Source organism: Dama dama, chromosome 18 (assembly GCF_033118175.1).
Source record: "Dama dama isolate Ldn47 chromosome 18, ASM3311817v1, whole genome shotgun sequence".
In the NCBI taxonomy this organism is placed as follows: Eukaryota; Metazoa; Chordata; class Mammalia; order Artiodactyla; family Cervidae; genus Dama; species Dama dama.
The window spans coordinates 100,211,893-100,237,937 of NC_083698.1; the positions used below are offsets into that span (position 1 = coordinate 100,211,893).

Below are 26,045 nucleotides of genomic sequence, written 5' to 3' on the forward strand. Positions count from 1 at the left end.
TATGATGATGGCAGTGTTAATGATGATGGTGATGGTGGTGGTGATGATGGTGTTGGTGGGGGTATGATGATGGTGGTGGTGATGGCGGTGGTGGTAATGGTGATGGCGGTGGTGGTGATGGTGTTGATGGTGATAATGGTGATGGTGGTGATGATGGTGATGGTGGTGTTGGTGGGGGTATGATGATGGTGGTGGTGATGGTGGTGGTGTTGGTGATGATGGTGTTGATGGTGATAATGGTGATGTTGATGGTGGTGATGATGGTGATGGTGGTGATGGTGGGGGTATGATGATGGTGGTGTTAATGATGATGGTGATGGTGGCGGTGATGATGGTGTTGGTGGGGGTATGATGATGGTGGTGGTGATGGTGGTGGTGGTGGTGGTGATGGTGATGATGGTATTGATGGTGATAATGGTGACAGTGATTGTGGTGATGATGGTGATGGTGGTGCTGGTGGGGGTATGATGATGGTGGTGGTGATGGTGGTGGTGATGGTGGTGGTGATGGAGGTGAGGGGTTAGTAGTAGAAGCAGCAGTGGTAGTAATATAGAAGTAGTATTTTGGTGAAGAAGCAGGAGAATCACATGAAATTCTATTGTGCATTGTTCTTCACAGAATAGGAAAAATACTGGCAGCTTCTCTCTACTTTTTCTTCTTTGGGGTTGAATAATCTCTTACTTCTGCAACTTTCTATGTGTCTATTCTATTCTCTTTTTGGCAAAACAGGTATTTTCAATAAAACTTTAATTTCTGCCTCTCAGTAACATGTGAGTATGATTCAGACTCTAGGTCTCAAATCCTAATTTCTGGGAGAGAGTGCCCCATAGGAACAGGTTGGATCATCTGTCCAGTGCTGGTCCAGTCAGCCGGGACCAGTGAGTCAGGGTTGTGTTGGGGTCCCTTATAGGAGCTTGTCGGTGTGAGGAGGGACATGGAGGAAGTGGTAGAAATCTCTAGGACAAGATTTGAACTGAAGAGACGTAGCTGTCTATGAGGGGAGGATGGTAGAATTTGATAACAGAAGGGATCTGAGGTTTCCTCTTTGGGACACGTGGTGGAGAGTGAACTTTGAATTTGTTGAATGAATGAACAAATATTTAATCTGAAAAAGCAATTTCTGGATTTACTGCCTTCAGACTCTGTGAACATTGGATTACTAGATTAAAAGTAAGTTAGCACAGGTTCAACTTGGGCCACTCTTTGAATGACCTTTAGCAAGTCATTTTCCTTAATTTGTTTCCTCATTATACATGGGGTTTAAAAATAATCCTGCCTTATCTCTCTGTGGTGATCGGAAAGATAATACAGATTAAAGTGCTCTGAAAACTGCAAGATGTTATTCAAATATAAAGTTTTATTATGAACATGTGAATACTAAGTAATATCCCTAATAACTCTCTCCTTGGACTCCTGCTGGTATTTGCACATGTTCCTGTCCATGGGGGTGAGAGGTAGAAGAGGATGAAAGGCCATGTAAAACTGCTGAATAATAGGTATTTCACAAGAGGAGGAAATGCTGTAATGCCCAGTTTGCTTTATTCTCACCTTCCTTTGAACATTTCTGGGTGGGCAAATTACTTTTACTCTAAGCAACTTCTTCATTGCCAAATAGCCTCTGATGTGAAGAGCTTATTTTGGGAGCAAAAGAAGGATAACCAAATTTGTTGCAATAAAAAGAGGCATGCAAGAATACTGGAGTGGGTAGCCATTCCCTTCTGCAGTGGATCTTCCTAATCCAGGGATCAAACCCACATCTCCTGCATTGCAGGTGGATTTTTTTTTTTACCATCTGAGCCACCAGGGAAGCCCTAAAAAGAGGTATGATTTATACAATTTTGTAGGCTATGGAGACTGTGAGAGATGCTTTGTGACATGAAGGTGTGGAGATGGCATGTGCTTGTGTGGGGGGGGGGGTGGGGGAGAGATAGGGGAAGAGGGAGCGTTAAGGAACCCTGGAGGACACAGTCATGGGCTCAACTGGTGTCTCTCCCTTAGCCTGTGGTTCAGTGTGGGGGGCACGATGCTCTGCACTTGTCTGTCGGTGGTCCATGGAGGGAAGAGACCACTTCCTCCAGCCCACACTAGTGAGGCTGTTTCTGGGGGTGGATGAACTGAAGGAAGAGTTGTTAACAGAATTTAAGCTAATGGTTCCACTTGCTGGGTTTTCTTTGACTTTGAGAAAAGACAGTTGGGGAGGGACTGGGGAAACCGCAACCCTGGATATCAGGTTACCTACTATCTCAGCTTAGGCTCAAAGTAATATATGTCATGCCTATTATTACCTCCAATTCACAGAGAGGGCAATTGACCTTCAGAACATTGGAATGACTGCCCAAGGTCTGTGGCACATAGAAGAGAATCCAATAGTCAAACCATGGCTTGTTTGATTCCAAACTGCGTGCTCTTTCTATGACACCAGCTGAAGACTTAACATGGAAACAGTGTCTAGAGATGGTTTAACTTGATTTCAGTGTTACATCTGTCTGTTTCAAGTTAATTGGCTTATTTATGGATACTTTCAGGGTCATCTAACCCACCCACAGTCCACTGCAGGTAAAATCCAGACAGATGAGTATCTTAGTTTTTATCAGGATTTTATTCTGAGAAGGGAGACTCCTTGTCGTGTTCAATGCTTGGAAAACACACTGGGTGGTCATCTATCCCTTCTCTGCTCAGAGGTCAGTCCAGGTTCCTTGCTTGGGTCGGGCTTTGATGGACACTCTGAGGGACCTCAGCCAGCAGGGACTTGAAGGGAGGTAGCTGTTCTCTGAGCATTTTGGGGTATGCTCACCTATAAAACAGAACACCCGTGTTGAATGTACTGTGACTTTAGCTGTTCAGAAATGGGGAACCGCCAATGTTAAGTTGAGCATTTAGAGAAAATGTCAGACCAAGTGGATTTTAAGCTTAGCTTTGCAAGAGGAGAGGGGTTTTCCAGAAGACAGAGGACAAGAGGGTGTAGCTCCAGCCCTGGAGGAGGGCTGCCCTCAGGCAATGATGCAGAAGCAGCCATGAGCTAAGTTTAATGGTGCCTAATGAAAAAATACTGGATTAGTGGAGTCAAAGTGATGAAGAGGGCCTTAAAGAGAGAGAGAAGAGTTTGAGATTCATCCTGAAGAATAGACCATGCCTGTCTTTTTTGGACTATGAAGTTTGGAAAAGGTTGCATGGTCTTCTTGCTCAAGATTGACTGTGATCCACCAGCTCTTTGGTCTTCTGGGAATGCCCATGGAGGATCTCATGGTAGCAGAGTTGCATACTTTTGGGTCACTCCAGTGGACATGCAGCTTACACAGGTCCCAGCGTTCCCTGTGAACATGACTTGTTCTGTTTGGAGGTGTGGGAAGAAGCAATATTCTCAGTAAAGACTCACAGAGACAGATAATCCTGCACATTGAATCCTAGGCAGAGAAATCCCAGGCTCAGAAATCTATTTCATGTTAATGACAGCCTGGGCAGTGTCCTGTCTGCAGTGGGTCCCTGTTGCTGGTGGGAGTCTCCTTGCTAACAGAATCTCCGTGATGCGGTGGCTCTAGTGTACTTTTACAATATCGTCCCCGACTTTCCCACAACTGTCTTCCCCTGTCTTTTTGCTAAAGTTTCTAAAGCAGGTCTCATTCTTCTAAGCTCTGTGCCTTGTTGATTCCTTAGTCCCCAGTCTCCTTCCATCTCTCCTTCCCTTCCCACTCCCATCCATCTTGGCCTTTGGTTTCTTTCCTGTCCCTCCCGGCTGGGGTTGTTCTTTTCCCAGTGGCATTTTTCAGTGCTCTCTTGTCTTTTGTAGCAGAGCCATTTAACTTCTTACCTGCTCCTGGCTGTGAGGTTATGGAGGCATCACTCACGTTCGTATTCCAGTGCAGGCTTGACGAGACGGCCTGCGTCTGCTCGCTGGTTTGACTTCCTGTTGGTTACACAACCTGTGGGCAGTTGCTCTTCGAGCCTCAGGTTTCCCCACTTTAAAACTGGGTAATAGGCCCTTCCTAGGTGATTCAGTGGTTAAGAGTCTGCGCTTCCACTGCAGGGGGCGTGGGCTTGATTCCTGGTTGGGGAACCAAGATCCTGTATACTGTGTGGCTTGGCCAAAAAAAAAAAAAACAAAGATAAAATAAAACTGGGGTGATAACAGCCACTGCCTCATAGTGAAATTATGCGGAGAAATTGAAATCTTGCCTGTGAATCATTTAGTGTAATGTATGGGTCATAATAAATGTTCCCAAAATATTGCCGTCATTGCTATTCTGATAGAGCCTCAGTTATAACACACATATAATAACTACGTGTGATTGCAGCCATGAAATTAAAAAATGCTTGCTCCTTGGAAGGAAAGCTATGACAAACCTAAACAGTGTATTAAAAAGCAGAGACATCACTGTGTGGACAAAGGTCCATGTAGTCAAACCATGATTTTTCCAGTAGTCATGTACGGATGTGAGAGTTGGACCATAAAGAAGGCTGAACACTGAAGAATTGATGCCTTCAAATGGAGGTGCTGAAGACTCTTGAGAATCCCTTAGACAGCAAAGAGATCAAACCAGTCAAACCTAAAGGAAATCAACCCTGAATATTCATTGCAAGGACTGAAGCTGAAGCTCCAATACTTCGGCCACCTGATGCCTAGGGCTGACTCATTGGAAAAGACCCTATGCTGGGAAAGATTGAGGGCAGGAGATGGGGGCAACTGAGGATGAGATGGTTGGATAGAATTACCAACTCAATGAGCATGAGTTTGCACAAATTCTGAGAGGCAGTGAAGGACAGGGAAGCCTGGTGTGCTGTAGTCCATGGGGTCACAAAGAGTTGGCCACAACTTAGCAACTGAACAAAAACTTCAATCAAAATCCTGAAACCAGAGCCTATTATACAGAGTGAAGGAAGTCAGGAAGAAAAACACCAATACAGTATATTAACACATATATATAGAATTTAGAAAGATGGTAATGATGATCCTATATGCGAGGCAGCAAAAGAGACACAGATGTAAAGAACAGACTTTTGGACTCTGTGGGAGAAGGCGAGGGTGGGATGATTTGAGAGAATAGCACTGAAACGTGTATATTAGCATATGTGAAAGAGATCACCAGTCCAGGTTCGATGAATGAGACAGGATGCTCAGGGCCGGTGCACTGGGATGACGCTGCGGGATGGGATGGGGGACACATGTACATCCATGGCTGATTCATATCAATGTATGGCAAAAACCACTACAATATTGTAAAGTAATTAGCCTCCAATTACAATAAACAACTAAATAAGAATCCTGATTGAGGAGAGAAGGAGATATTGGCATATTTGAAGACACATGCAGTTGGGAGTCCAGGTTCTGGGCTCTAGTCACAGCTGTGACAGATGCATAGTAATCATAATAATTGTACCTGACACCGCTGATTGCATAACACCAAGTCTTTTACTTATGTTATAGGGTTTAATCTTTATAATTTGATTGGGTGTGGGTGTGTGCATGCTCCGTGTGTCTGATTCTTTGTGACTCCATGGGCTGTAGCCTGCCAGGCTCCTCTGTCCATGGAATTTTCCAGGCAAGAATGACCAGAGTGGGTTGCCATTTCCTCCTCCAGGGGATCTTCCGGACCCCAGGATCGAACCCTCATCTCTTATGTCTCCTGCATTGGCAGGCTGATTCTTTACCACTAGTGCCACTTTTATCTTCATTTAGGTTAAGGAAACTGAGGTTTACTTGGCTGTACTTTCCCAGCCAGTAAACACACCTGGGCTTTGAATTCAGATCAGTCTCCTCACTTGTAAAATGAGGGAGCTCTGTGTAATGATATCTAACGTTCTTTAGAGTTAATACTAAACAGACCACGTGGGCTCTGATGCAGAGTTGACAAGCATCCAGCTGGCAGTTCAGACCCTTGCTGCTCTTGGGCCTTTGTGAATACTGATGAGATAATGTCAGCAAAAGACCGCAGTACCCAGCAGGCCTCCATGCACCTTAGTTTTCCTTTCCTTCCTCTTCTAGTTCTAATTTCTTTAACTGTGTGGTTCCAAACAAACACAGTAGATGGGGGATTTCCAGTATCTGGTCTGCAGGTTTTACTGGCTCCCATCATTTCCACTGGTTGATGAAATGAGAAAAATGACAAGAGAGTAAACTTTAAAATGATAAATTCATTCCATTTTTAATAGTCTGTGTCCACAATGAAATAATGATAATAGATATTGACTTTTGTCTAGTTTTTCTAGGTGATACACAGTTTATAAATTTAGGTCCCTTGGCCTGAATTTTTCCTGAATTTTCTCTTATCCAGAAAAGCAAATGACCAGGTATTAATCATAGTTGAGCTGAGTTTTAAAAATGGTCTGTCATTTAAAAAAAAAAAAAAGGTTAAAAAATTTTTCCATTAGGTCACAGATTGAGACTTTTATAAATTTGAAATAAAAATAAATGGCCAGGAGAATTAAAAACCACATATATATACACAAACACAAGCTCCATTTTTTATTATTAGGTTTAGGAGACAGAAATTTCTCTGACAAGTGGTAATAAAAGCTTGTAAATACCTATCCTCAGTTTTAATACTTATTTCCCTGGGACTGGCAATAATGGGTTTACAGATCATTGGCGTCACTGGGGCTTCTCTGGTGGCTCAGACGGTAAAGAATCCACCTGAAATACAGGAGATCCGAGTTTGATCCCTGCGTCAAGAAGATCCCCTTTGGCTACCCACTCCAGTATTCTTGCCTGGAAAATTACATGGGCAAAGGAGCCTCGCAGGCTCCATGGGGTCACAAAGAGTTGGACACGATTGAGTGACTGATACTTTCACTTCACTTTATTGGAGTAAAGTTGATTTACACTGTTGTTGTGTTAGTTTCTGCTGTAGAACAAAGTGAATCAGTTATGCATATATCCACCCTTTTTTAGATTCTTTCCCATATAAGTCATTACAAACTATTGAGTAGATTTCCCTCTGCTATACAGTAAGTCCTTATTAGTTACCAATTTCACATATGTAGTGTGTATATGTCAACCCCAATCTGCCTGTTTATGAGCCTGGTAACAGAGCAAGACTGACTCAAAATGTAGATGACAAAATAATGTATCTTATCTGTCTTACTTTGAGGGAGGGTCTGCCTAGCAATAGAGTTCTTAACCTGGGATTCACGCATTTAGTTCAGAAAGTAGGTGAATTGGAAGGGGAAAATACTTTTTTCTTTGCTTAAATGCTGACATTTAATCTGTCAAAGTATAAAGTCAGGCCATGAATCACCGTCGTGTGAGCAGTATCGAAGACTTTGGTTCCAAGAGAGGTCATGGTTACTTTTATATCATATATCGAAGATAATTGCAAAATACTGTCTACACTGTTTTGAAACTGCAGTAACTGCTAGGTTTGTTAGTTAATATATCCTTAAAGAAGCACTTTGACTGTGTGGATCACAGCAAACTGGAAAATTCTTAAAGAGATGGGAATACCAGACCACCTGACCTGTCTCTTAAGAAATCTGTATGCAGGTCAAGAAGCAACAGTTAGAACTGGACATGGAACAACAGACTGGTTCCAAATTGGGGAAGGAGTACGTCAACACTGCATACTGTCACCCTGCTTATTTAATTTATATGCAGAGTACATCATGAGAAACGTTGGGCTGGATGAAGCCCAAGCTAGAATCAAGATTGCCGGGAGAAATATCAATAAACTCAGATATGCAGATGACACCACCCTTATGGCAGAAAGTGAAGAACTAAAGAGCCTCTTGATGAGAGTGAAAGAGGAGAGTGAAAAAGTTGACTTAAAGCTTGACATTCAGAAAACTAAGATCATGGCATCTGGTCCCATCACTTCATGGCAAATAGATGGGGAAACAATGGAAACAGTGGCAGACTATTTTTTTAGGCTACAAAATCACAGCAGATGGTGACTGCAGCCATGAAATTAAAAGACGCTTGCTTCTTGGAAGAAAAGCTATGACCAACCTAGACAGCATATTAAAAAGCAGAGACATTACCAACAAAGGTCTGTCTAGTCAAGGCTATGGTTTTTCTAGCAGTCATGTATGGATGTGAGAGTTGGACTATAAAGAAAGCTGAGCGCTGAAGAATTGATGCTCTTTTTTTTTTGACATTTTATTTTTTTTATTTTTCATTTATTTTTATTAGTTGGAGGCTAATTACTTTACAATATTGTAGTGGTTTTTGTCTTACATTGACTACTCTGGTGTTGGAGAAGACTCTTGAGAGTCCCTTGGACTGCAAAGAGATCCAACCAGTCCATCCTAAAGGAGATCAGTCCTGGGTGTTCATTGGAAGGACTGATACTGAAGCTGAAACTCCAGTAATTTGGCCACCTGATGCTAAGAACTGACTCATTGGAAAAGACCCTGATGTTGGGAAAGATTGAAGGCAGGAGATGGGGACAACAGAGGATGAGATGGTTGGATGGAATCACCAATTTAATGGACATGAATTTGAGCAAGCTCCAGGAGTTGGTGATAGACAGGGAAGCCTGGCGTGCTGCAGTCTATGGGGTGGTAAAGAGTCGGACATGACTGAGTGACTGAACTAAAAAAGAGCATACAGTATTATACTGCAATTTAAGAAGTATTTTAGTAACTGTAATTCAATGAAATTGGTTTCTTTTGTATCTTTATTTTATACTTCTGTATTTTGTCTCATGCATTTAAAAAATGTAATCCTTGGAGAAGGAAATGGCAACCCACTCCAGTATTCTTGCCCAGGCAATCCTATGGACAGAGGAGCCTGGCGAGCTACAGTCCTTGGGGTTGCAAAGAGTCAGACACGACTGAGGGACTAAACAACAACCACCTCAGCCCCTGCATCTGTACAATGAGGACAGCAGTAATCTCCATCTCATAAAGATACTGTGTGGATAGTGTGTGAAGAAAAAAACTTGTTACAGAGAACCTACTGTATAGCTTAGGGAATTCCACTCAATGCTCTGTGGTGACCCAAATGGGAAGGAAATCCAAAAAAGAGGGGATATGTGTGTACGTGTAGCTGATTCATTTTGCTGTATTGCAGAGATCAACACAACGTTGTAAAACAACAACTACACTCCAATAAAAACTGATCAAAAACAAAACAACAAAAAAATAAAAAATGTAATCCTAAGAGCAGTCCAGAGGAAGCATAAGATGGCCAAAGGGTTTCTTTAGCCCACATACACATGCGCACATACGTACAGCTTTAAAGAGAGGCAGGAAAAGAAGAGAACTATTTTGTAAACATTTTCAGAACCATTTCCTTCAAACACTGATCAGCGAATGAGATTGGGGTCCCTGGGAGAGAGGGAGCTCTTCTGGGCTACCCGGGTCGTTTTGTTGTTCTTGTTCTTTGCCATCTGCACTTTGAGTCGGTCTTGCTCTGCTACCAGGCTCGAGGAGCGTCACGGCTGCAGAGACATTCTGTGTCCCTGGGTTCAGGGTGGTCGCTTCTTGCCCCAAGGTCTTAAAGGATGTTCGCCTCAGAGAAAGATCTTGATTACTAATTAACCAGCAAATCTGAGCCTGAGAAAGAGCTGGGCGGTGATTTGCATTTGAACTCCATTAACATCGGCACAGTAACCGGTTACCAGGGCTGTGGCTGCTTTCTCTGGACTGCGCTCTGCACGGATTACCAGCCCATCCTTCAGGGAGAGGACGCAGCCTCGGGGTGATGAGGTATGTTCCTAAACTGTGTGCTCACCGATGGCTACAGATGCGCGTGTACAAGTGTGTGTGGACTTGTGCTCATCTCCTTCAATCAGATGCTCTTGTTAACTGGTTAAACCCAAAGATAAGCATCAATAACAAAGCACCAAATTATACAAACACATATTTAACAAAATTCAACTGTTTTTCCTTGAGACATGTGTGTGTGTCTGTGGTGATGATTGATTTAATATTCAAGGTGAATGCTGATTCTTAAGAGCAGGTGGGGGAAGTGAAGGGAAGGAGTTAGAATTTGGGAGTTAGATGAGGGCAATTTGGGATGTTCCTTCTAAAAGGACATGGAGCTGGGATTGAGAAGTGGTGTTTTGAGAATCCATCACAGTCAGCAACTTGAGAAATCTGTTTCTCTCCCTGTGAGTTTGGTGCCTTTGCTGATCAAAGAAAGAATTGTTATGGGGAAGAGTCTAAACGGGTGTGTGTGTGTGTATGTGTGTGAAGTATTGGGGTGTGTACTTGCTTTGGTGTGTCATGGGGAGTGTGAGAGATTTCCTGTGGGGTCTGGAAGAAAGAAATGAAGGGAAAGACTCGACGTCTGGACTGACAGTCCCATGTCAAAATGAAACGCATGCCTAGGGGAGTGGAAAGGTGATGGATCGTTGCTCGCCCCTCTCTGACAGAACGAAGTAAGAGAGAGTCCTGTCTTCACTGGTTGTTGAGAGTCTAGCTGAACATAGTGGGCATTCCTTTTCTGATGAGCCACGGAGGTGAGAAGGAAGAGTTGCAATTGGGGAAACAGAAGGCAGACCACGATCAATCCCGTGGGTCTCACTAGAAATGGCTTCCATGGGTTCCCAATAGAGGGTCTGAATGGTGGCTTTCCTCCACGGAAGGGGTGATCTGAACCTCTAAACTGTCTACGGCTCTTTATCACGGTGTGGAGCCGTGTGTATGCATGGCAGGCAGGCAGGAGGAAGAGAGAGGGGTCTTTGTTTTGCTGTGCTGGGACGGACCAAATGATGGGGGGGCCCCTTCTGCTCTGTACCCCCAACTGAGCATAGCATATCACTGTTTCACTCACACTTCCACAGATGCCAATGATTTTTAGCATCAGGCAACCCTTACAAATGAATTTTGATGGGCTAATACCATTACTTTATATGTAAACTGCTCCCTGAGCATGGAATGCTAAAGGTCAGATGGCCCTAGAAGAAGAGATTTTTCCATCTGAAAATTTCTCAAACTGCCAAATGTGATGGAGAAAATAGGCCTTTGCACGCCCTGCTGCTGGGTGACAGGAGGGTCAGAGCTGTCTTCTAGAGATGATCCATTTGGGGTTCGGATGAGGAAAATGAGACCCAGAGGGGTTCAGCAGTTTTTCCAACGTCACACAGCTAAGTTAGGTCAAGCTTTTAGATCTTTGCACTTTGGATGTGACAAGACTTGGGAGAAAAAGACGGTTAGCTCCCTTTTTCCTTCCCATTCTCTAAATATCCAGATGACAATGTATCAAGCCAATAAATTTTGCCCAGGAGTTTTGAGGAATAGCTTTGACTCACTGGGGTCCTCTTTGCAAGTTATTCTCAATCTCGGTAAAACAAATCCTCTCTTTTCCACAAGAGCTCTTGCCTTGTGTTATCAAAGAATTTTTAAAAGACTTAAATTGCCATATGCCAATCAGCTACCAGCTATACATAAAAAAATGAAGATTAATTATCTAGTTTTTTAAGTGAATTTAGATAGCCATCTCAAGTTTGGGCCCCACCTGACTTATCTATCTACTTTGCCTAAATGATTAGAGCAGTATCAGGAGAATGAACTGTAGCAATTATTCATATAACTGTTTTAATTCAAGAGGGAAAAAATGACCACGGAGTCCACATGATTTATGTACAGCAATAACTTTCAGCTTTTCCATGAGACTTTCCCTAATTAAAATAGCAACCATCACCCCCATTCCCCCCATTCCTCATCCTCCCCCACCCAAGCTTTATTTTTTCTCCAGAGCACTTATCAAAGTCTAGCCTACCATACAGTCTCAGCTTAGAGGATAGTTGTGAGGACAAGATGAAATAATGTATGTTATGCACTTCACCCCGTGCCACACACGTTCTAAGCACTTGGTTAATGACCCAGATACTATCTGATAGAAGCACAATCTCACCAAAAGCTTTCTCTGGAATGCACCATGGACATTATGGCATGGAATAAAAGAGTGGTGGTTATAGGTTCTGGCTGTGAGGTACAAAGGGCTGGTATTCAAACTGTGACTTTGCCCCTTATCACCTGTGTGAAGTCAGGCAGGTTAAATGACCATGCTGAAGCTCTATTTCCTCATCTGAAAGTGAAGATGGTGGCAATAACTCACTGAGGGTTGTTAGGAAGATCACGTGCAACAAATTATGTAATCTTCTTAGCACTTCTAAGCAACATTATGTCAATTGTTGGTAGTGATTTTTATCATTGTAATTGCACAGTTTTTGCTTGTCACATGAAATAGAATATCCAAAGATTGACGACAGTCTGCTAAGTAAGTTTTTTCTTTTAACAATTTTTCTCTTAAAAGCAGTTAAATCTATTTAAATTGCTTCCTTATTCTATTTGCCTCCTGTCATTTTTCTTTTTTAAACTTTTTAAAAAATTTATTTTTAGTTGGAGGATAATTGCTTTACAATTGAGTTGGTTTCTGTTGAACAGCCATGTGGATCAGCCATAAGTATACATGTTTGTCATTTTTCTTTTTTCTGAATCGTATTTTCAATTTAGGACATGGTAAGGTTTCACCACTGAGATCCTTATAATTTGGGAAGTAAGGTCAACCAGATGATGCTGATGAGGGATTTTTTTTCCTTTAAAGCTAAGGAAATATGTCTCTCCTATAGCTAGAAACTTATTAATCTTTGTTCCATAGAGCGGGTAACCATATTCAAATATATAATGCAAAAGGACTTTTTGATGAGAGTCAAACAGATTTTTAAAAAATGTAAATAATATTTTTTCAAAAGTCATATTTGCTCATGTATATTAATTATCTATTGTTGCATAACAAATTGCCCCAAATGTAACGGCTTGAAGCAATAAACATTTATTATCTCACAATTCCTGTGGGTTTGGAATACTTAACTTTGTTGATTGCATCTCCATGCAGCCCAACATGTCTCTCCATCCTTATATTTCCTGTAAATTATTAGACCTGAAGTTCTGACAGATACAGATTTGTTTTCTGTAGCATGAATGGTGCTTAGATGGGAACAGCATCTTCCAGCAGGACATACATAAAATCTAGCAGATTCTTTTTTTGCTTTAACTGTTCACAGCCATCGGGGAGCATTTCTTCACTCCACTATTTCATTAGGAGTTGTGATGCAGTGACACTGTAATTTTGCATTTCTTCACTCCACTATTTCATTAGGAGTTGTGATGCAGTGACACTGTAATTTTATCATTCTTTGCTTACTTAGTAAATGAAATATTCCTATAGAAATAAATTTTCCCTCATCCATCATTTGGTTTATAAAGGAACAGTTTGTAGAGGAAAGGTAGGATAAACATTTGACTTTTTATTTACTGGTTTTCAAACTAAGGAGTTTTTCTCCTAGAATCCTCCAAAGGGGATCAATGAGATTTTTTAGTCCAAAATCTTTATGAACTCATAGATTTAAATACATTTCATCCATATTAGTCCATTGATGGCATTATTATTATTAATGCTCATATTGTCCCACTTTACCCAGTGAGAGTCTCTCCTGGTACTTTTTGGTAGCTCCCTGCTTGCTGGTTTAACATGATAACCTAAGCTCCTTTTGTACATTTCCTGCCCCAGGCTCAAATTAAACATCTCTAAGGAGTTCTTAGAGATGTTTCCTTTACGTGGGAAATAGTATTCAGAATAGTATTGGACTTCCCCGGTGGCTCAGTGGTAAAGAGTCTGCCTGCCAATGCAAGAGACTCGGGTTTGATCCCTGGGTCAGGAAGGTTTCCCTGAAGAATGAAATGGCAACCCACTCCAGTATTCTTGCCTGAAGAATCCCATGGACAGAGGAGCCTGGCGGGCTACAGTCCATGGGGTTGCAAAGAGTCAGACATGAATGGGTGACAAACACTTACTTTAGAGTGAGATTAGCCAATTGATACTTTTAAAATCTATTAATAGTTGATGAGTACCCGGGCCTTTGTTATTTTACTCATTCCTCTTGTATATACATTTGAGCTTTTCCATTAAAAAACTTCGCTGCCTATATGTGAAAGAAAACTCAAATCTAAAATTGTTTTCTCTTTCTTTGTAGATGGCAAGGAAGAAGCTGAAAAAGTTCACTACTTTGGAGCTTATGCTCAGTGTTCTTCTGCTTGTGGTGTTTATCATCACTATTCCTATCTTCGTGCTTTCAGCCAGAGATTCCCTGGAATCACAAGGTAACAAGGAAGTCTGGAGTTATCCCTCCATATGTTGCTCTTTTCAAAGCAGAAATCTCATAAATGGCAGGGAAGTAATGCTTTCATGTTCACTGGTGTGAGCCTGTATGTGTAGTGTATGTGTGTGTTGGGGACCACCTGACTCAAACCGTGACAGCGCAGTTCTGTTCTGTTCAGTTCAGTTCAGTTCAGTCACTCAGTTGTGTCTGACTCCCTGCGACCCCATGGACTGCAGCACGCCAGGCCTCCCTGTCCATCACCAACTCCCAGAGCCTGCTCAAACTCATGTCCATTGAGTCAGTGATACCATCCAACCATCTCATCCTCTGTCATCCCCTTCTCTTCCCACCTTCAATCTTTCCCAGCATCAGGGTCTTTTCCAGAGTCAGCTCTTAGCATGAGGTGGCCAAATTATTGGAGTTTCAGCTTCAGCATTAGTCCTTCCAATGAACACCCAGGACTGATCTCCTTTAGGATGGACTGGTTGGATCTCCTTGCAGTCCAAGGGACTCTCAAGGATCTTTTCCAACACCATAGTTCAAAAGCATCAGTTCTTCAGCATTCAGCTTTCTTTATGGTCCAGCTCTCACATCCATAGATGACTACGACTACTGGGAAAACCATAGCCTTGACTAGATGGACCTTTGTCTGCAAAATAATGTGACAGCACAACAGGTATACACTGTAGGCCTAACTCTGACACTTTTATTCCCCAGTTTAGCACAGTACAGGATTCCACAACTGGCACTTGAAATATATTGGCCAAATTTCATTGAATAATTGTATTTTTTCACAAAAATAATTAATAATACCCTTATATGAAACTCCAATACTTTGGCCACCTGATGCAAAGAACTGACTCATTGGAAAAGACCCTGAAGCTGGGAAAGATTGAAGGTAGGAGTGGAAGGGGACAACAGAGGATGAGATGATTGGACGGCATCACCGACTCGATGGAGTTTGAGCAAGCTCCAGGAGCTGGTGATGGACAGGGAAGCCCGGTGTGCTGCAGTCCATGGGGTCGCAAAGAGTCAGACATGACTGAGTGACTGAACTGATATAAAACATAGTCAAATAAGCATACAATCAAGTAAAGCATATTAGGCCCAAGTTTGTTCTTTAAAAAAATAACAGCTAATGAAGTTGTTTATTAAAAGTTAATTGAACTGTATTATTTTCAAAGCGGGGCTGGATTGTGCTGAGTTATCCATGATTTTGTATCTGGGCTTCATCTAAGAGCAGCTTCCTAGTTGGGGCAGGCAACGAGGGCCAGTGTGTAGCCAGAGGAAAAACTGTTCCCTCCTTCCCTTATTCTTAGCCATGCCATTTCTACTTTTGTGGGAAGCTAGATTAAATAATCTCAAAAGTTGTTCAGTTCTTAAAATTCTCTGATCCTGAAGATGAAACTAAAGCCTGCATGCAGAAACTGGCACAAATAAGAAGTTCTTGTAATCCACCAATTTGGGGGTATTTTGTTTGCTTTTTTTTTTTTTAAAGTTTTTTGTTTGTTTGCTTCTGATGTGGGTCATTTTTAGTCTTTATCGAATTTGTTACAATATTGCTTCTGTTTTATGTTTGGTTTTTGACCTTGAGGCATGTGGGTGGGATCTTATCTTAGCTCCTCAATTAGGGATCAAGCCTGTACTCCCTGCATTGGAAAATGAAGTCTTTAAACCACTGGACCACCAGGGAAATCCCAATCTACCACTTTGAATTGGAAACCCTAGAAGAAACCTTATTAAATGCCTCATTGTTTTGTCCTAAGATTGTTATGAGCTTATTGTAGAGAGCCCTAAAGAAATCTTTGATGAGCTTCCAATCTAATGGTGGAATCCAGCTCCTTGCTCTTGTATGCACTCGGGGAAGGCCTTGCTGGTAGAAGGAGATGGTGCAGGTATGCATACATGCTAAGTTGCTTCAGTGGTGTCCAACTCTTTGCAACCCTATGCACTGTAGCCTGCCAGGCTTCTCTGTCCATAGGATTTCCCAGGCAAGAATACTGGAGTGGGTTGTCGTGCTCTTCTCCAGGTACAGGTATATATATAGGGTTAAATGCAGTCAGCAAGAACAAAATGAAGGTTTATAAGTGAATATGTACATTTCAAAGTCACAGAGTGAAGCCCAGTCAGTAGTGACATCCATATAATTGGAGGTGTTGAGAGCTATGGGGATATCAAATGCCTGTGATGTTAATTCTGTCTGATGGTCTTATGTTTGTTTTTGGGATAATCCTAGATACTGGGACGACAGTTAGCCCAGATCCTGGGACAAGTACCACTCCTGGTTCTGCCGAGTGCCCAGTGGTAAATGACTCGGAACGGATAAACTGCATCCCTGACCAATCACCAACAAAGGTTTGAGTTATGGATCTGGTTTGCATTTAAGAGTTTATGCAATTGGATAAAGTGTTTTTTGTTTGTTTATTTGTAGCCCCTAGAATTGTTTGCATTGCAATTATTGCTGACTCAGAAAAAGTAATTCTGTATTCAGGTTTAAATGACAATGCAGCTTTAGGAAAAGAACTAGAAAATTCCCTTGGGTTGCTGGATTCAGCACGTAAAAGTATAGGCTGCCCAGTCAAATTTAACTTCAGATAAACAATGAATTTTGTTTTAGTATATGTTCAGAGTAAGACTGGGGACTTACTCATACTAAAAATGTATTTGTCTTTTATCTGGTAACACTGCTTGGTTACTAGTTCTCTCTGACTCTTTCTTCTCTCCTCTGTCTGTCTCTCTTTTTTTCTTACACATTTCCATTAGGTTTTCTAGGATACAATAAAAAGTCAGCCACAGGCACAAAATAGTATTTCAAATAAGGACAAAATTTCCAGAGCCTTCCTTTGTGGCTCAGCTGGTAAAGAATCCACCTGTGATGTGGGACACCTGGGTTCGATCCCTGGATTGGGAAGATCCCCTGGAGAAGGGAATGGCTACCCTGTCCTGGAGAATTCCAAGGTCTGTATAGCCCATGAGGTTGCAAAGAGTCGGACACGACTGAGCGACTTTCACTTTCCAGAGCCAAGTTTTGAAGGAAGAGGTAATAAATACCAGATTAAAGATAGTACAGACATCTGGACATTTACTGTAGGGCAATGTTTCTTGATCATCAGCTGAAATCCAGCAGGATATTAGGAGTATAAAGTGCATTGGACACACCATATCAGTCACATTTCACGTTGGGAGTTAATAAACACAAAATGCAGGCTTCTGAGTGAAGTCCACTGACATGTAATGGGAGGCTTGTACCAGGCACAGAGAGGATGCTTGCTGCCTGTGAGTTTTGGTCATGTGGCACCCTCACATTTACCTCTGTGCTGTCCTACTGTTTGTGGGTGGAAAAATCTGTGATGTTCTTGAGAGACACTATTTTAGTTTGTCTAAAGGTCCTAATACCAAAAGGCATTGTATTTCTATGTTTTTCTCTCATACACCTGGAGGCTAGAAGTCCAAAATCAAGATGTTGTTAGGGTTGGTTCCTTTAACAAATTTTTTTATTTATTTATTTTTGGCTGTTCTGGGTCTTTGTTGCTATGCTCAGGCTTTCTCTAGTTGTGGCAGGGGGTGGGGCTACTCTAGTTGCTGCGTGTGGGCTTTTCATTGTGGTGGCTTCTCTTGTTGCAGAGCATGAGCTCTAGGGTGTGGGCTTCACTAGTTGTGGCACACAGGCTCAGTTGCCCTGTGGCACGTGGGCCCTTCCTGGACCTGGGATCGAACCTGTGTCCCCTGCATTGGCAGGCAGATTCTTAGCTACTGGACCACTAGGGACATCTAGGGTTGGTTCCTTTTGAGAGCTCTGAGGAAGAATCTATTCCATGCATTTGTCCTAACTTCTGGTGATGCCACAATGCTTGGTGTTGCTTGGCTTGAAGCTACCTCACTCCATTCTCTGCCTCTGTCTTCACATGGCATTCTCCATGTGTGTACGTGTGTCTCTGTTCAAATTACTGTAGTTAGGAGAAGAGCGATTTGACAGAACTAGTCAGGAAGCTCAGAGGCTATGTTGAAGGCAAGAGAGAGCTCCAATATGGTTGTTTTTGTTGTTGAGTTGCTAAGTCATGTCCAGCTCTTTGCAATCCCATGGAGTGCAGCACACCAGGCTCCCCTGTCCTTTCCTTCACTATCTCCCGGAGTTTGCTCAAGTTCACGTGCGTTGAGTCAGTGATACCATCCAGCCATCTGGTCCTCTGTTGGCCCTTCTCCTCCTGCCTGCCAAACTCAGAAGGAATCCCAATTAGACCAGTTCATCTCACCAAGACTCTTGCACCCTTCATCTGGCATCTTATCCTGAGCAAAATGAATGTAACTCACTCATGGATTAGTGAAGAGAGATGCCTGCTTGGAGTAGGAAGAAATGAATCTGAGCAAAAAAAGGTGGATTCAGATTTTGGAAGACCTTGGATTTGGAGTAGAGAAGTTTGTTTTTTTATGTGGCACATAGCATCTAGGAGAAGCCGCTGAGGGCTGAACGAAATCATATAATCAGAAACTAAGAAAAGAGAGAATAAAAGACGTAGAAATAAAGGAAAAAGAAGATAGAAGAGAGAAAGAAAAAGGCACTTCAGTCTGGGGCCAAATGTCAAAAAGTTTACTGTTTTAGATGATAGATTCAATAGGTAGAGGAGATAACTGATGTAAAGAAATAACAAGACTATAAGACAAAAATTTATAAGTTGTAAATAAAATACTGTGTGGATCACAAAACAGAAGAGATTATCACCAAGGAGAAGGTGGCGGTCTGGAATTAGCAATAAGTAGGATTTTTGACAGAGATGAGAGAAATGGAAAGTGGATTCAGAAAAGAGGAGACAGTGCACACAAGTGACAGAAGAGGCCGTGTGGGGCACACACGGGACATATCAAGTGGTCCCGCACGGCCAAAAACAGGATGGGCGCCAGAGAGCGTGCAGCGTCCGGGACTATAAGGCAGATCGGAGCTTGCTGCGGAGGACCGTCCCTGTGCTGCTGTGTCAACAGCAATGGGAAGTTGTGGTCTAGGCAGGTTGTGCTGAAGCAGGATGTTTCCGGAAAGCAGATCCACACCCATTTACCTGCCCCTGTGATAGCGTGCTAGGAAACTACTTGCTCAGAAGCCCGCCTGGAAGACGAATGCATCTTCGGCCTGTTCACCCTCCTGCAACACCCCATCTTGTTGCTGGCCACGTGAACTTCACATGTCATTGCTGCCTCCGGAGTCGGTCTTTAGTTTTATTATAAGGCCTTTTAATAAATGCTGTGGTATCAAGATCGTAGTTCAGTAAACAACCTTTGCCTTTCTTCTATGTGTTATACCCAAGGGAATTAATCTATGACCTTGGCATTCAGTCATCAGCCTGCTCCTCTTCAGCCTAGCCAGAGGGAAAGACTCTAGAAAGCACTTTAAGGGATTGGGTTTTTCATAGAAGGCATTTCTTAGGTATTTTGTTGTGTGTTTTAAGTATCCTGGGTGCTATATGCTGATCCAGGCTGTTGTTGAGAGTCTCTGATTCTGTGGGTAATGATGTGTACGTGTGTCTATAGATATAGATAAATATACAGATGCTTAATGTTAAAGTATCTATATACATATAGATAAGTGTATTTGTTGAAGGACAGTATTATGGCTATATGGGGGAGGGAAGTGGGAAGAAATTATGGACATGATGCCAGGCTGGGCACAATGTTTTTACTGCTGAGGCCATTGCTGTAAAGTTTTGTTATTCCTCTCACCTTCTCTTCTCTGGGGTTGAAGAATTAACAGTATAAATCTCCCTTCAGATGATTCTTTGTTGTAAACCCCATTTTTTTCTTATCCCAGTAAAGGGAGGGAATCCTGTGTCCAGGACATAATAAAGTCATCTGTCAACCACGCCCCCAGTGCTCTTGGGAGCCTTTTTAGAGAGAATGGGCTCAAAGAGCCCCTTCCATGGGTCTCAGAAGGAAAGATGGCTCAGTTATTGGTAGCTAAACCTCTAGTCCTGATCTCTAGTTCTGGATTAGCGGCTGGTTACAGGGCATCTTCACCTGGATGTCTCCCAATCATGTCACTGGAACTCACCACCTTCTCATCAAATCTGCTTTCCTGTCTCAGCTGCAGATTTGTCTGGGCAGTTCTGTTATGCTTCTAGTCTCTGAGGCTGGAACAGCATAACTTTTGCTTGACTCTTCCCCTCAGTGCTTTTGGTCAGTATTTCATGTATTTTAAAACATTTTTCTTAACAGTATTTTCTAGAAAAAGCACTTCGTTCCCATTCTCACTGCTGTCATGCTCAGGTACTGAGTAAGACTGAGTAACGCAGGCATGAAGTAACATTTACTTCATGCCTGCGTTACTCAGTTGCCTGCAAGCATCTCTTCTGAATTCCATTTCTGCCCCTCCTGCCTGCTTCATTACATGCATGGTTGAAGCTACTCTCCTGAACATCCTACTTGCATTCGATTTCTACCTAACTAGAGTACCTACAGCATATATTCCGATGCATTGGGTAACATTCAAACACTTCCTCCTGTCATCTAGGACTCTGATTACCCTTTTCTGTGCCTCTGTAGTGTAGTGTAGTGTAGTTTGATATGTGTAGTGTCCCTTAGACCGTCCCACCCATGCAGATTTTAGGGACAGTTGGAGGGCATGGCCACCCACTCCAATATTCTTGCCTGGAGAATCCCATGGACAGAGGAGCCAGGCAGGTTACAGTCCATAGGGTAGCAAAGAGTCGGACACGACTGAAGCAATTTAGCTCACACCCTATACTTACCCTGAACCTCTCCATTCTGAAAGAGCGTATCACTTTCCACTTCCCTGATGAAGCCTTTTATCCACCATTACAGAATTTAGTTGCATGATCCCATGGATGGCAGGGAGCAGAAATATTTAGCATAAATTCCAGATATCCAGCTCAGGAGAGAGATGGTAGGCAATAATTTTCAACTCATTGATTTTCAGGATTGGAATGTATTGTATAAAAAGAGATTTACATGGTTAAACTAAACCTACAAACCCTGAGTAACCATTTAGTTAAGCTGAGAACAATTTACAATTATGTGTTTCCTGTGGATAAGATTAATAATAATACTAATGGTAATCTTTTTGATGACATTTGAGTGGTCACCCTATTTCTTATTCAGAAATTTTGTCATATTTGATAACAAACATACCTGGTAATTACTTATTACTTATGTCTTTTTCCAAATTCTAATTTCTTATCAATAAGTGTTTAATGGAGCAAGTTTTACAGCATATTAGCAAGTAATATCAGATCATTATTAGTCTCCAACCTCAGGATTACTCTGTGTCCACACAACATTAATTAAGAGCCATTGTACTGTACTGGGAAGGGCGGTGAGCTGCAAAGGCCTGAATATAGACTCAGGTTGTCTTGAACTGATAGTGTAGCCATTGGGCAGCAGCCTGTTGGGGAGCCAGGGTGTTAACTTCTGGTCTTGGCTGTACTTCTGAAAAACTCTGCCAGTCGGTCACTAAGTCACATGTCCCTTGCAGACTGTCAAGTCCTTATCAGTGACATGAGACAATGCGGACACTGAAATTTATTCATTAACAAATGACTACTGAACAAGTGCCAGGAATGCTACTAAACGCTGTAGTTAACAAGCTTTTAAAATAGTGCCTCTGAGATCCTGACAGATGTTCTGTGAACTTCACTGTAGTATAATTTGAGGGACTTGAGATTCTAGATCGTAAGAATGGCAGACATGGCATGTTCTTTGCTGTCAGACTTCACTATGGGATGGAAAGAAGTGGTCGGGTTAACTTTATAAACCAAACTTAAAGTGCATATTTTGAAATTATCTATAAGTAAGGCACTTTAATGAATTGAGATTAATTTCACTCGCTTGTCAAACTTGCTGAACATAAAAGTGTCCAGGTAATGTTTGACTAAGTAGAAGGTGATTTGGAAGTGTTTTGTTAAGTATTTTTCAACTTCTAAAATTGCTGCCAGTATTTGAGAATGGGATACCTTTCCTCACTCTTCTTATTGCCTTTGTATAAAAACATTCTGGTTCTACATTTATTCACAGCATCAAGTTTTCCTGGCATTTTAGAAAAGTCTTTACTATCCATAACAACAGAGGGCAGAAGAGATACAGAAACTGGATAGTTAAAAATGTATTTATATTTGGATTTGGGATTGAGTTCATTTGAATGAATGCATCCAGTGTTTTCGGATTCCCTGCAGGTCAGTGATAAAGCCGTTCTGAGAAGAGCTAGGCAGCCCTGCTGCTTCTTACCTGCTCCACATTCCCTCCATGTTGGACCAAAAAAACCAGCCTTAAATTGCTTAGGTACCCTATTTTCTGACAGCATGGTCTCTGTATTTATTCACTCCTGCCAAATGAACTACTCCAAATGTATAACAGCAATCATTTTGTAACATCTCCCGATTTTATGGGTCAGAGATTTGGGAAGGGTTTGGCTGGGTGGTTCTTCTGTTCTATGTGGACTGGGATGGCCACACCAGTACACTTGCAGGCTGATGGGCTCTGCCTCCAGAGATGGCTTCACTCACATGACTGGCACCTTGGTGAAGATGGTTCTGAGGTTCACCTCACCTGGGCCCCACCCCCTTTCCATGTGATCTCAGAGTCTTTCTTGTGCTCTGAGTAATCTCTCTAGCAGGGTAGTTCAGCTTCTTACACAGCAGCGTGGGGCTGCAGGAGATGGAGATAAAGCTGCCAAGCCTCTAAAGGCAAGATGAGACCTGATGCCTATGTAGCATCACTTTTCTTCTGCTCTGTTGCTCGAATCAGTCAGAGGCCAGCCCAGATTCAGTGGGAAAGGTGGTAGACCCCATTTCCTGATGGTGCGTGTGTCAGAGACATGCAGTCATTTTATACATTCTAATTTTGATCAGAGTAGGTATTGGTAAACGTAAAGCATGTGGAGAGCCACTGGATGGTATAGTGAGAACAGGATGGAGGGATGGAGGGCTAGAGGAACCAGCACCTCATACAGGATGGTTGGCAGGGCTGAATGAGCAAGGTCCACTGTGGACCCTTTTCCTCCAGCAGCAGGAGATGGCTCATTCTGACTCACTCAGGCTGACTCTCATTGCACCTGGGATGCTTCCTTCTCGCCTGTTTGCATTTGTCCTTGCAATCTTGCTTTCCGTCTTTTATAAATGCTACAGTTGCTGAGGTCCTGATATTTCAATTTAATCTTAGATCTGCTGCTTCCTAATGACCTAATGATGAACACATTCCAAGGCATATGTAGTCTTATCAGTAAATTATTTTCAACTCATTCTGATTTGTACACATTTCTTCCTTGTCTTATTCTAGATTTTCCTCCTTGTTTATATTATTATACATGTTGCAAATGTCTTCTGCTGTTATGAGGTGGTGTTAACCTATTTTATGCTGTCTTAATGAACAGATGTTTTATATTTTAGTGTAATCAAGCTCAATCTAAAGGAACAACTGCAGGAACACTAAAAGCAAAAAATATTTATATATAACTTTAAAAGAAAACAGAAGATCTAATATAATAATTAACTTATTTAGTATACATTTATTTCTATAAATTTTCTTGGATTTTAATTATACAATATTATGTCAGAAAATAATGACATCTTAGCTTCATCCTTTTTGTTTTATAATTTTTAAAAAATTAATTTATATTTCTTTTTAAAACATATTTAGTTTTAATTGCAGGATAATTGCTTTACAATATTGTGTTGATTTCTGCCATACATCAACATGAATCAACCATAGATACAGATATGTCCTCTCCCTTTTGAATCTCCCTCCCACCTCCCACCCCATCCCACCCGTCTCTGTTGTCACAAAGCCCAAGTTTGAGTTCCCTGAGTCATATAGCAAATTTTCTTTATTTTCTTATTAGTTTTGTAGTGTTAGGACCTCCTATACATATTTAATTATAATAAGTCATAGATATGGGTCATCTACCTTTTTTTCCTGATTTTAAAGGGAATGTTTCTAACATTTCACATTTAGTGAGATGCTTATTATAGGTTTTAGGTAGATACCCATTATCCAACTAAGAAACTTACTTTTATTCTCAGTTTGCCAAGAATTTTATCTTGAATAGCTGATCAACTGAAAGGGTTGTACTGTGTACTTTCTTTAATAAGTTATGACAAATTATACAGTGGGTTTCCTAGTATAAAACAATTCTTGTGTTTCTGGGAGAAACACCACTCGCTCTTTATTTAATATGCTGCTGATTTAAAGCTGTGTGCTCTTTTAGGTTTTTACATTCATGGATAAGACTGGATTCTAGGTTTCCTTTTTCTTTCAAGTTTGATTATGATACTAAATGCTTGCTTTTTTGTTTCTTTTCCTCTCTCTCTAAATGTTAAGAAGGATTGAGGGTTGGAGGAGAAAGACTCGGGGAGCAGAGCTTGACTAGGTCATAAACAGTGTCTTCAGCATCTGGTTTCTCACCATCTCTGAGTTCAAACCAGTGTTTCTCTTTGTGTTAGTGTAGGAGCCTGTATGTATCTATTAAGCAAAAAGCAAAGTAGCTTTAATTTTTTGTATACTTTATTTATCAATTACTGAGGGAGTTCTTTAAAACTATTCCATGATATAATTAATATCTTTTTTAGGTTTACGTTTTGACTCCTTAAATTTTTTTCCTGTAAATACTTTTTTATTATCTTTAATAAAATTTTTAAAAATTATCTTTATTATCTTTATTATCAGGTGTATATCAGGTTTGAGATTTCATATCTTCCTGGTGAGATTTCATCTTCATATAGTGACTCTGTGTCTCCCTAATAATGAATATTTACTTAAAGTCTACTTGTCAGCTATTACTATAGTTGTTCTAGTCTTTGGTTAGTATTCTTCTCACATAGCTGTTTCCCCCATTTTCGGTGCTTTTGTAAGCTTAAATTTTGGGTGTGCTGTCTATAAGCAACTTCAACTGAATGTATTTCTGTAAATGTAATCATATCATCTTTGTTTTCTAAACTAATTATCTAAGCCATGTAGTAATTGACCTGAAAAACTACAGTCTCATTTCGTGTTTCCCATTTGTTCTTTTTTTCGTGTATTGCTCCCCACTCACCTTCACTCCCGCATACATGTTTTCTTTCCTTATTTTTTGCATTGAGAAATTTTTCTTCTCAGTACTATATTGGAAATGATGCACCCTATATTATTTTGGCAGTGTCTCTTACATTTTAATTCTCAGGTTTAACTTAAAGGGGTGTTTTGTGTCTTGGGTTTAGGTCTGATTCTTTTTGTGTGCCTTCAATCCTGTTCATGTTGTCTTTTTCATAGCTTTTCTCTGCAACTCATTTCCGACATTTCGCATACTCTTCACTCTCTTGCCTGTATACCCGGGCTCTGCTTCATCCCACATTGCTTCTCATCACTGCTCAGCTCAGCTGCAGGGCCTGGGGTTTCCAGGCAGCCAACACTTCTGCAGTCTGGGCCACTCTTTGATCTTTGCCCTTTCCAATTCAATGAAGAGATTATTAAGCTCCAGGGAGCATCCTGAAACCATTCTACTTAACACTCTTTTCAACACCTTTCTCTTTTCCTGTTATACTGAAGTTTCATCTGAATGGGTTTTGAAAAGAAAAAACAAAACCTGTGGACTAGTTGAGTTCACAATGAAGCCTGATTCCACAGCAATAGAAACCATAGATGGACGCCATTTTTTGATCCTTAGTATCAGTTATTAGCATAAAAATTAGCATTTGACTAAATCTAATTGTTCATGTATCTAAGCAATTTTTGTGTCTTACATTCGTAAAGCATTTCCATCTCCCCCTGAAAGTATGTTCAGCAGATACTCAACCCAGACTATAGAAACAAAGAAACAGAGAGCAAGAGAACTAAATTTTGATCCTTGCCTTCTCGATAGCTAACTATGTGAGCTTTGGCAAATCACTTCACCCCTGTGAACTTTGAATTCTGTGGCCTGAGGTTCTTCATCTGTAAAATAATGTAGCAGGGTGTGTTCATTATCTGTTGCTGTGGAAGAAATTATCTCCAAAATAATGGCTTGGCACAGCAGACATTATTTCCTCACAG

General features: G+C 41.4%; 1 protein-coding gene across 5 annotated transcripts in view; it reads left to right on the top strand.

Annotated features, from left to right (window-relative positions):
• Positions 1-1,457: 1,457 nt before the first annotated feature.
• The window catches only part of MGAM (maltase-glucoamylase), a 194,531-nt gene continuing 169,943 nt past the window's right edge, over positions 1,458-26,045 (top strand). The window contains exons 1-3 of one of the 5 annotated variants that reach the window (XM_061165958.1): positions 1,458-1,496; positions 13,917-14,043; positions 16,279-16,397. In XM_061165958.1, coding sequence (XP_061021941.1) covers positions 13,917-14,043; positions 16,279-16,397 — 246 coding nt within the window. In that variant the 5' untranslated portion in view covers positions 1,458-1,496. Of the gene's footprint in view, positions 1,497-1,575; positions 1,822-9,507; positions 9,643-12,140; positions 12,161-13,916; positions 14,044-16,278; positions 16,398-26,045 lie in introns of those variants that run through there. The other 4 variants (XM_061165956.1, XM_061165959.1, XM_061165955.1 and 1 more) reach the window with 4 other exon arrangements.